At 38.0% G+C, this 12529-nt stretch overlaps 1 protein-coding gene across 1 annotated transcript in view; it reads left to right on the top strand.

Moving 5' to 3' along the window:
* The window catches only part of C2CD6 (C2 calcium dependent domain containing 6), a 133595-nt gene that overhangs the window by 23765 nt on the left and 97301 nt on the right, over nucleotides 1-12529 (top strand). Inside the window, exons 6-8 of the mRNA XM_040227921.1 lie at nucleotides 6284-6328; nucleotides 7210-7278; nucleotides 9161-9240. Coding sequence (XP_040083855.1) covers nucleotides 6284-6328; nucleotides 7210-7278; nucleotides 9161-9240 — 194 coding nt within the window. The remainder of the gene's footprint in view (nucleotides 1-6283; nucleotides 6329-7209; nucleotides 7279-9160; nucleotides 9241-12529) is intronic.

Here is a 12529-nt window from a genome sequence, read left to right on the forward strand (position 1 = left end):
TAGATTGCATATGGTAGCATAGTCATTTTCACAATATTGATTCTTCCTACCCAGGAACATGGAGTATCTCTCCATCTGTTTATGTCATCTTTGATTTCTTTCATCAGTGTCTTATAACTCTCTGTGTACAGTTCATTTCCTTAAGTAAGTTTATTCCTAGATATTTAATTCTTTTTGTTACAGTGGTGAATGGGACTGATTACTTAATTTCTCTTTCTGATTTTTCATTGTTAGTATATAAAAATGAAAGTGATTTCTGTGTATTGATTTTGTATCTTGCAACTTTGCTAAATTCAGTGATTAGCTCTAGTAATTTTCTGATAGTATCTTTAGGGTTTTCTATGTACAATATCATGTCATCTGCAAACAGTGACAGATTTATTTCTTCTTTTTGGATCTGGATTCCTTTTATTTCTTTTTCTTCTCTGATTTCTGTAGCTAGGACTTCCGGAACTATGTTGAGTGATAGTGGTGAAAGTAGACACCCCTATCTTGTTCCTGATCCTAGGGGGAATACTTTCAGTTTTTCACCATTGAGAATAATGTTTGCTGTAGGCTTAACATATATCGCCTTTACTGTGTTGAGGTAGATTCCTTCTGTGCCCAGTTTTTGAAGAGTTTTAATCATAAATGGGTGCTGAATTGTGTCAAAGCCTTTTTCTGCTACTATTGAGATTATCATATGGTTTTTATCTTTCAATTTGTTAATATGGTGTATCTGGTTGATTGATTCATGTATATTGAAGAATTCCTGCATCCCTGGAATAAACCCAACTTGATCATGGTATATGAGCTTCTTGATGTGTTGCTGAATTCTATCTGCTAAGATTTTGTTGAGGATTTTCGCATCTATGCTCATCAGTGATACTGGCCTATAGTTTTCTTTTTTGGTATTGTCTTTCTCTGATTTGGGTATCAGGGTGATGGTGGACTTGTAGAATGAATTTAGAAGAGTTCCTTCCTCTGCAATTTTTTGAAAGAGTTTTAGAAGGATAGGCAAGAGCTGTTCTCTAAATGTTTGATAGAATTCTCCTCAGAAGCCATCTGATTCTGGGCTTTTGTTTTCTGTGAGTTTTTTTTTTTTTTTATCACAGCTTCAATTTCAGTGCTTGTAATTGGGTTATTCATAATTTCTATTTCTTCCTGGTTCACTCTTGGAACTTTTCTAGAATCTGTCCATTGCTTCCAGGTTATCCATTTTATTGCCATAACACTTGTCCACAATCAGTCAGTTGAATTCAGTCGCTCAGTGGTATCCAACTCTTTGCGACCCCGTGAATCGCAACAAGCCAGGCCTCCCTGTCCATCACCAACTCCCGGAGTCCACACAAACCCATGGCCATTGAGTCGTTGATGCCACCAAGCCATCTCATCCTCTGTCATCCCCTTCTCCCACCTTCAATCTTTCCCAGCATCAGGGTCTTTTCCAGTGAGTCAGCTCTTTGCATTAGGTGGCCAAAGTATTGGAGTTTCAGCTTCAGCATCAGTCCTACCAATGAATATTCAGGACTGATTTTCTTTAGGATGGACTGGTTGGATCTCCTGGCAGTCCAAGGGACTCTCAAAAGTCTTCTCCAACATCACAGTTCAAACATCAATTCTTCGGCACTCAGCTTTCTTTATAGTTCAACTCTTACATCCATACATTACCACTGGAAAAACCATAGCTTTGACTGGACGGACCTTTGTTGACAAAGTAATGTCTCTGCTTTTCAATATGCTGTCTAGGTTGGTTATAACTTTCTTTCCAAGGAGTGAGTGTCACTTAATTTCATGGCTGCAGTCACCATCTGTAGTTTTTGGAGCCCAGAAAAATAAAGTCAGCCACTGTTTCCAATGTTTCCCCATCTATTTCCCAAGAAGTGGTGGGACCAGATGCCATGATCTTCATTTTCTGAATGTTGAGCTTTAAGCCAACTTTTTTCACTCCCCTCTTTCACTTTCATCAAGAGGCATTTTAGTTCCTCTTCACTTTCTGCCATAAGGGTGGTGTCATCTGCATATCTGAGGTTATTGATATTTCTCCCAGTTCAGTTCAGTTCAGTCACTCAGTCGTGTCCGACTCTTTGTGACCCCATGAATCGCAGCACGCCAGGCCTCCCTGTCCATCACCGACTCCCGGAGTTCACTCAGACTCACGTCCATCGAGTCCGTGATGCCATCCAGCCATCTCATCCTCTGTCGTCCCCTTCTCCTCCTTCCTCCAATCCCTCCCAGCATCAGAGTCTTTTCCAATGAGTCAACTCTTCGCATGAGGTGGCCAAAGTACTGGAGTTTCAGCTTTAGCATCTTTCCTTCCAAAGAAATCCCAGGGTTGATCTCCTTCAGAATGGACTGGTTGGATCTCCTTGCAGTCCAAGGGACTCTCAAGAGTCTTCTCCAACACCACAGTTCAAAAGCATCAGTTCTTCGGTGCTCAGCCTTCTTCACAGTCCAACTCTCACATCCATACATGACCACAGGAAAAACCATAGCCTTGACTAGATGGACCTTAGTTGGCAAAGTAATGTCTCTGCTTTTGAATATGCTATCTAGGTTGGTCATAACTTTTCTTCCAAGGAGTAAGCGTCTTTTAATTTCATGGCTGCAGTCACCATCTGCAGTGATTTTGGAGCCCAGAAAAATAAAGTCTGACACTGTTTCCACTGTTTCCCCATCTATTTCCCATGAAGTGATGGGACCGGATGCCATGATCTTCGTTTTCTGAATGTTGAGCTTTAAGCCAACTTTGCCCAGCGATTCTTATGATGTACTCTGTATATAAGTTAAATAAGCAGGGTGACAATATACAGCCTTGACGTACTCCTTTTCCTATTTGGAACCAGTCTGTTGTTCCATGTCCAGTTCTAACTGTTGCTTCCTGACATGCCTATAGGTTTCTCAAGAGGCAGTTCAGGTGGTCTGGTATTCCCATCTCTTTCAGAATTTTCCACAGTTTATTGTGATCCACACAGTCAAAGGCTTTGGCACAGTCAATAAAGCAGAAATAGATATTTCTCTGGAACTCTCTTCCTTTTTCCATGATCCAGCAGATGTTGGCAATTTGATCTCTGATTCCTCTAAGCCTTTTCTAAAACCAGCTTCAATATCTGGAAGTTCATGGTTCATGTATTGCTGAAGCCTGGCTTGCAGAATTTTGAGCATTACTTTACTAGCATGTGAGATGAGTGCAATTGTGTGGTAGTTTGAGCATTCTTTGGCATTGCCTTTCTTTGGAATTGGGATGGAAACTGACCTTTTCCAGTCCTGTGGCCACTGCTGAGTGTTCCAAATTTGCTGGCATATTGAGTGCAGCACTTTCACAGCATCATCTTTCAGGATTTGAAATAGCTCAACTGGAATTCCATCACCTCCACTAGCTTTGTTCATAGTGATGCTTCCTAAGGCCTACCTGACTTCACATTCTAGGATGTCTGTCTCTAGGTGAGTGATCATTGTGAAGATCTTTTTTGTACAGTTCTTCTGTGTATTCTTGCCACCTCTTCTTAATATCTTCTGCTTCTGTTAGGTCCATACCATTTCTGTCCTTTATTTAGCCCATCTTTGCATAAAACGTTCCCTTGGTATCTCTAATTTTGTTGAAGAGATCTCTAGTCTTTCCCATTTTATTGTTTTCCTCTCTTGCATTGATCACTGAGGAAGGCTTTCTTATCTCTCCTTGCTATTCTTTGGAACTCTGCATTCAGATGGGTATATCTTTCCTTTCCTCCTTTGCGTTTCACTTCCCTTCTTTTCACAGCTATTTGTAAGGCCTCCTCAGACAGCCATTTTGCTTTTTTGCATTTCTTTTTCTTGGGGATGGTCTTGATTCCTGTCTCCTGTGCAATGTCATGAACCTCCGCCCACAGTTCATCAGGCACTCTACCTATCAGATCTAGTCCCTTAAATCTATTTCTCACTTTCACTGTGTAGTCATAAGAGATTTGATTTAGGTCATACCTGAATGGTCTAGTGGTTTTCCCTACTTTCTTCAATTTAAGTCTGAGTTTGGCAATAAGGAGTTCATGATCTGAACCATAGTCAGCTCCCGGTCTTGTTTTTGCTGACTGTATAGAGCTTCTCCATCTTTGGCTGCAAAGAATATAATCAGTCTGATTTCAGTGTTGACCATCTGGTGATGTCCACGTGTAGAGTCTTCTCTTGTGTTGTTGGAAGAGGGTGTTTGCTATGACCAGTGCATTTTCTTGGCAAAACTCTATTAGTCTTTGCCCTGCTTCATTCTGTACTACAAAGCCAAATTTGCCTGTTACTCCAGGTGTTTCTTGACTTCCTACTTTTGCATTCCAGTCCCCTATAATGAAAAGGACATCTTTCGGGGGAGTTGGTTAGAAGGTCTTGTAGGTCTTCATAGAACTGTTCAACTTAAGCTTCTTTAGCATTACTGGTCGAGACATAGACTTGGATGACCGTGATATTGAATGGTTTGCCTTGGAAACGAACAGAGATCATGCTGTCATTATTGAGATTGCATCCAAGTACTGCCTTTCAGACTCTTGTTGACTGTGATGGCTACTCCATTTCTTCTAAGGGATTCCTGCCCACAGTAGTAGATATAATGTTCATCTGAGTTAAATTCACCCGTTCCAGTCCATCTTAGTTCGCTGATTCCTAGATTGGCAATGTTCACTCTTATCATCTCCTGTTTGACCACTTCCAATTTGCCTTGATTGGAAACATCCCAGGTTCCTATGCAGTGTTGCCCTTTACAGCATCGAACCTTGCTTCTATCACCAGTCCCATCTACAACTGGCTGTTTTTGCTTTGGCTCCATCCCTTCATTCTTTCTGGAGTTATTTCTCCACTGATCTCCAGTAGCATATTGGATACCTACCGACTTGGGGAGTTCATCTTTCAGTGTCCTATCTTTTTGCCTTTTCATACTGTTCATGGGGTTCTCAAGGCAGGAATAGTGAAGTGGTTTGCCATTCCCTTCTCCAGTGGACCACATTCTGTCAGACCTCTCCACCATGACCTGCCCTTCTTGGGTGGCCCCACAGGGCATGGCTTAGTTTAATTGAGTTAAACAAGACTGTGGTCCATGTGGTCAGATTGGCTACTTGTCTGTGATTGTGGTTTCAGTCTGTCTGTCCTCTGATGCCCTCTCTCAGTGCCTACCATCTTACTTGGTTTTCTCTTACCTTGGACGTGGGGTATCTCTTCATGGCTGCTCTAGCAAAGCACAGCCACTGCTCCTTACCTTGTTCACAATAGTCTCTTATAATCCTTTGTATTTCTGCATTGTCTGTTGTAACCTCTCCTTTTTCATTTCTAATTTTGTTGATTTGATATTTCTCTTTTTTTCTTGATGAATCTGGCTATGTCAATTTTATCTTCTCAAAGAACCAGCTTTTAGTTTTATTAAGCTTTACTATTGTTTGAACTCCTTATTGCCATATTCAGACTGAAATTGAAGAAAGTAGAGAAAACTGCTAGATTCAGGTATGACCTAAATCAAATCCCTTATGACTATACAGAGCAAGTGAGAAATAGATTTAAGGGACTAGATCTGATAGACAGAGTGTCTGATGAACTATGTATGAGTGTAACGCACTGGTTTGTCAAGTCGGTTCTGAGCCTTTAGGCAGAACCTACTTGAAGACAGAATCTGGGGTAAATACATAGTACATTAACATAGCTTAAGACAAACATTTCCATAAGAAAAATGCATTGGTTAGCTCAGGGTTTGAGAAAAGTTAAGTTCAGGTGGAACCAGGTATCACTATGGCAGCATAGAATTTTACGAGAAACCTCTTTTTAAATTTGTATAGAGAAGGAGAAAAAATGTAACACTAGTTTGTTTCATCCTGCCGCTTAAGAGAGAAAAAATGTCTGACACTTGCAGCCTATTTCCTCTGTTTGGAGACTCCTGGCCTTCCTGCCTGTTATCCTCTCAATACCAAAGGTTTTCTTGGGTAAAAAGATTCCAACAGTCCCCAAGAGATGAGAGAAGCACTCAGTTCTGTCGTGAGTCAGCCTATCATATAGATCCATGTTTACCCCTCAAAAGGAGTGTAGACCTGGCGGTTCCTCTAAGTAGAAGTAGTAGGAACATTTTTCTTTAAAACATAAATGTAAATATTAACATTTATTTCTGGTACAACCTGGAAGTTTTATTTTTTTCCAAACATTCATTATTTTTGTATTTTAGCTATTAGATCATATATGCATTAAAAATCATTACCCGATTTTTTTAAATTTATGAAATGATTTAGAAATTTACAAGTGACACTGTGACTGTATTAGTAATTCTATATTTAATAATTTTCTTGTTTCTTTTTTCTAGAAAGGGTGCTTTACTGGAGAACTCCAAATGTTGAATAAAAACACAGTAAGAACTTTACTGAAACTTCCAAAGCCTTGTGTGCCCATTTTGTTACACTTCCAGTCACTGTTTGAGTTAATGTAAACATATTAAAGAGAAAGTATAATATTTGCTCAAAAAATCTTCATCTCTACTTTAAAAAAAAATGCTGCTATCTTACTGCTAAATGGTGAACACAAAAATTAGAAATCATTGGGTAAGAGTGAAATGCCTCTCGTTGCTGCTTTGACTGTATAGCCTCAGGATCCTCACTTGCTGAATTGAGGAAGAATTATTTTCCTCCTTGAGTAGTCTCTAAATTGGTGTTTACAGTTCTTACTGAATTTCTTTTTAAGTACTTAAAAATTGTCTTGATTAATTGATCATCTACTCTGAGAGGCTTCTCCTTCCAAAAGCCAAATTGAGGACAAGGAACATTAAAGAAAGAATGAAGAACATTTGAGGTCATAACCTCTGATTCCTTCCTTCATTTCACATATGAGCAAGCTGAGGTTCAGAGAGATGAACTCACTTTTTCTAAATAAAAAATTTATCTTAAAATGAAAGTGGAGATGGGAAAAGTGTGAATAAATACTTAAAACATATATACATGGCTATGAATACATATGTATGTATGTATCTCAGCATAATTGTTAGCAATTTTAAATTGATATTTTTCATATCTTAATCATATAATATTTCTTAAGGTTTTTTTTTTTTTTTTTAACATTTCCAGAACACTATAGATTCCTACCTAGGAATTACTTCTGTAACAATTTTTTTAATGAAGCGATTCATGCTTTGGTTTTTTCTAATTTAAAGATTTGTGAAGTAAAAATATCACTTGCTATAACTCTCCATTCAAATATCTTTCTGATCAAATAATAAAATAAATTTGGCACGTTTAGTTTATCTGCAGGGTGGAGGTGGAATTTATGTTCTCCTATGGAAACTTTGGTTATGGATTTTCACATCAGGTTAGTTTCCCTCTTTTAAAAATAATTCTATTGCAGCTCTTTAGTCATATAATCCTCCCGAGCCTGTTCCCTTTCCAGTTTGATATGTTCTTTAAAATAAATATTTTTAAAAAGAATGACATTTTTCTCTAGTCTAAAAAAAAAAGAAACTTCACCATTGTTTGTTTATACATTTTTAAACAATGATAATTTATTCAGGATGTCTTTATTTTAAAACTTTTGTGTGTTAGTGTCTGTGTACAAATATACTTATGTGATTGAAAACAAAATTAAATATTCAAGAAGTGAGTATATTTTTATATCTAAAAAATCATTAGAATGGAGTCATTTATGTTATTCAGATATTTTGTACTCTAATCACATAGAGTCCTTTCTCACCATGATTGTTTCAGTGTCAACTCTTCTTGATTCATCAAGAAAGTAATATGCCCAACGAAGATATCTTTCTAACTTAAGCCTACCTCTTTAAATTTACTATGTATATCCAAAGTTGCAGTGAAGATTTTTATACATTAACCTTTATCCTTTTCTTTCATTTTGTCCTTAGGCAGGATTCCTATAGTGGAAATTATTGTCAGTAATGACCTTTTCAAGGAATTGGTCTAGAAAAATCTCCCCAATAATCTACCAACATATATTCTCATTAAGTATTTGAAAGAACTATTGATATCTCTGGGTATTGTCACAGCTTTGGGGCATTTATAAATCCAGTCTCATTAGTACTTCTGTTGTATAGAAGAAAGAACCCCTATACTTTACATATAATCTTTATTTTTCAGCTTTTACTACTTTTTATACTCTTGGTTTTTTTAAACTAGGAATTTAGAATCAGTAGATCAGTTTGATTAAATAAGTCTACTGCTGGTTAACTCAGAAATCCCTATAAAATGCATTTTTAAATTTTACCTATGGTATATCATAATTTTTTAAATACGTTTTGGATCACAAATATGTAATGATGAAAGCCGTTAGACACAAGCTTTTTTTCTTTTCTCCTTTGATTTTTCTTCTGTTCATTCTGCCTATTTTCTTATCATGAATTGGGCCTTATAGGGATCCTTAATTGTTTAGTCCTTTTGTTACAGTCACAGTTCATGAGCACTAACTTCTAAGGTAGGTGCTGTGTGAATATAACATGTAACAATCCCAGAGATAGATCCTTTTCAAATAAACTGGGCAGGAATTGCATCTTATTTACGTGGATTCTACTAAAAACTAGGAACGAAGGCATTATAAGGAAAAGAGTGGGAAGTTTAATTAAAGTTTTACTTGATTTTATGTCTATGAACTTTTCAGTTACATATCCCGTACTTACCTGTCATGGTAATGTATAAAGAGTACTTGCACTGGGGAGATGAAGTTACATTCAAACCCTGGCTCTCATGCCTATTGGGTAGCCCTTGAACAAATTACTGATCTTTAGTATTACCTGTACAATAGAGATACTTATCTACCTCATAGAATTATTGAGAGGATTAAAGAATATTGAAGATGTAAAATTCTTGGCAGATACTTAGTGCTCAAAGTTAATTCTTTCTTTCTCTCAATTAATTTCCTCCTTTTATATATATGGGCTTCCTTGTGGCTCAGCTGGTAAATCCGCCTGCAATGTGGGAGACCTGGGTTTGATCCCTGGGTTGGGAACATCCCTTGGAGAAGGGAAAGGCTACCCACTCCAGTATTCTGGCCTGGAGAATTCCATGGACTGTATACTCAGTGCTCAATGTTAATTTTTTCTTCCTCTCTTAATTCATTTCCTCATTTCATTATATAAATAATTATATATATATATCTATATCATATAAGTCCAGGAAATAGTCATATTAGGATGAACTGAAATTGTGACTAAACAGTGTTAATATGTACTTATTACTTTCTTCAGTTAAAACCGCTTCAGAAAATTATTAAGCCATCTATGTTTATGGATATTGCACCACCTCCAGAAAGAACAGACCCTGTGACGTAAGTATTAAAGTCTTATTAACAGTCATTTAAAACATGTAATCCATTTGGTGGAACATCTTTATTGTCTTAAGACATGTCCAGAATGAGCTAGTCTCCAAGGTAAAGAAAGCAGTGAATTGTTTTGCCTCAGGTGGAAGATATTTTGAGTTTCTGGATGTAGCCCTGGAGAGAGTAGTTGAGGAGGTCTGGAGATAAGAAAAAGAAGAGAAGTGTTGCCAACTTTGTGACTAAAGGAGGGAAAGGAGTGGAACCCTAATGAGGAAGTTGGCCAGTGCAATATTCCTTTTGCAGAAAGAGGTGAGGAACTTTTAAGATCAAGGTGCCTAATAGTTGCATTTTCTGTTCTGCAGTATGTTAGCATTACGCCCATTTCCACACACTCTGTTTGTTACTTCTAAATTTTCAACAAAAAGCTTATGGTCAAAAAATGCCATTAGTAGGCCAAAAAGTAACTTAAAATATACTGTGTAAATTAGTCTTGAAATTTGAGCAGTAAAGATAGATCAAAGAAAAATGAGCACCTGAGAGAGATATTTAATCTATGGTGCTATGCAAGAATAGGAACAGAAAATACTTGAAATGGGATTGAGGAAATTAGGTATAGAATGCTGCTGCTGCTAAGTCACTTCAGTCGTGTCCGACTCTGTGCGACCCCATAGATGGCAGCCCACCAGGCTCCCCCGTCCCTGGGATTCTCCAGGCAAGAACACTGGAGTGGGTTGCCATTTCCTTCTCCAAGGCATGAAAGTGAAAAGTGAAAGTGCAGTCGCTCAGTCATGTCCGACTCGTAGCGACCCCATAGACTGCAGCCTACCAGGCTCCTCCGTCCATGGGGTTTTCCAGGCAAGAGTACTGGAGTGGGGTGCCATTGCCTTCTCCAGGTATATAATAGGAAATTATATTCTGAAGAGCTGATTGTCCTGTCAACACTGAGCATTATCATTAAAAATAAACTTTGTTCATTTGATATTGGGGATTTGTTGAAATGGTAAAGTTTAATGTTTTTCTTATGTTTATTGATTGTTATTTCATATCCATCCATTGATTCAGTAGACACTTACTGAATGTTTACTGTACCCCAGGTTTAATGCAAAGGTAGCATGTAAAAAATATGGTAATATGAATGAGATGGAGGCCTCCTAGAGATAAACACGAGGTCTGTGGGACACAGCCAGGGAGCTTCCTATACTTTTTCAGGGAGTTAGGAGGAAAGTATGAAGAAAGGATCCGCAAAAGAAAAAGCGCTGGATGTAAGGCTTGAAACATGAGTAGTGGTGCACCAGGCTGATTTTGTAAAGGTGAGGAGACACATTCCCTAAAGGGTGCACATGAACAAATGGTGGGAGCCATAAGAGGCTATGTTATGATGGAGAACAGTGAGTGGTGAGTTGTGGGTTGCAGAATACACAGGAATAAGGAAGGGAGCGGTAGGAGATGAGCTGGAGCAGCAGTCAGGGCAAGATGTAGCAGTCCAGAGGTCAGGCTCTAGAACCAGACTCTGTGGGCTCTCCCATGTACTAGCTGTGCAACCTTGAGCAAGTTACTTCAGCTCTTTGTGCTTCATCTATTGAATGGAATAAAAATAACAACTACTCAGTTGAGTTATTGTAATATTAAATAAGTTACGTATAAAGCACTTAGAACATGGTAGCAAATAACAAAATTCTCAGTTGTTAACTACTTACTGAAGTAATAAATGTTTTATCATCACCATCTTCATCATTGTAAGTTTATACTTCTCAAACGTGAGTAAATTTTACTGTTTTGAGTCCTCCCATGTGTGGCAGGGAACAGAAAGGCACTGGAAAATATGGTGCATCTTTCTGGAGTATTACTTTGCTCAAAGATTTTGAAAGGGAAAATATTATCTTAAAATTAACATCTACATATTATATAGTAGAATTTAAACATCACATAAATTTTCAAGATAGCAAAATGATTCCAGGAAATGATGTGGTTTGTGTCTGATTGCATTAAGCTACACTTCCAGATACCTTCACTCTTCCTCTACCCACAGGAGTTCTTTATTGGGAAAATTTGGAAATACTTCAGATCTAGAGCCGTTGAAGAATTTTAAATGAGGGAGTCAATAGGATTGAATATAGACAGAATTAGTTTAGTATTGGAGATCAAAGACTGGAGGAAGCTATTGCAGTAGTCTACATGAGAGGTACTGACAGTCTGAATGAAGGCAATGGCTAGATGGATATGACAGTTAATTCTGTGTGTCAGGTTGACTGGGCCATGGGGTTCCCAGATATTTGGTCAAACATTATTCTGGATATTTTTGTAAGAGATTTGAATGAGATTAACATTTAAATCAGTAGACTGAGTAAAGCAGATTGCCCTCATTGGGTAGGCTTCATCCAATCAGTTGAAAGCCTGAATAGAACAAAGAAATCTGCCCTTTCCGCATGTAGGAGAGAATTCCTCCTTCTGAATAATAGCCTTTGACTGAAATGTTGGCTTTTTCCTGGCTTTGGACTTGAATGGAAACATCAGATCTTCCTGGATCTGGAGTCTGAACTTTCTCTCTTTCTCCACCCCCCACCCCCACCCCCCACCGCCTTCCCCCAGCTTACTTGTTTTGTTTCTCTGAATACCTCTCACTAATACAGATTTGGATACTGAGAGTGGCTTGAGAGAAACAGAAGATTAAGGATGAGTTTTCTGAATTGGTTCTGAGTTTTCTGAAGTTATCTCTCTAATCTGATTAGATTTAAAGACTCTAATGACTCCATTTCTAGTGGTAAAAAGACCCTGATACTCCTCAGCATGACCTGGCAATAGTGATGTGAAAAATATCACTATTGGATATCCTTAATCAACAGTTTATAAGCAAAGATATGAGTGACTATATATTTGATACTTTCAAACATTTTTGTCAAACTAGTGAACATAATGAGTTTGCTCAAGGATTCAAATTCCCAGCTCAAGCCTTGTGTAAATGACCTGAAATCTTTCATGTGTGTTCTGAAGGAGACCCTGATCTCCTGTAGCCATAATACTAAGATTACTAAGAATCAAAGGCAGAATTTCATCTTGCAGCTGGCTGAATTACAAGGCAAATTGAGCTCCCAGCTTCAGAAGGTGTCAGCTTTTAAAGTGAGAATATTGATTGGGACTAAGTGGAATCTTCAAGTTAGAATGGGAAAATAGGAGAAAATCTTGATGAAACTGGGGACACTGAACCCATAAATTCTGATATACCTCCTTTGCCAGTGATGTCTCTATCCTTAGCAAAGTGAAAGTGAGCTTTCTGCCTCCATCTCAGAAGATTAACTCT

The sequence above is a fragment of the Oryx dammah genome, unplaced genomic scaffold (genome assembly GCF_014754425.2).
Source record: "Oryx dammah isolate SB20612 unplaced genomic scaffold, SCBI_Odam_1.1 HiC_scaffold_27, whole genome shotgun sequence".
Lineage (NCBI taxonomy): Eukaryota > Metazoa > Chordata > Mammalia > Artiodactyla > Bovidae > Oryx > Oryx dammah.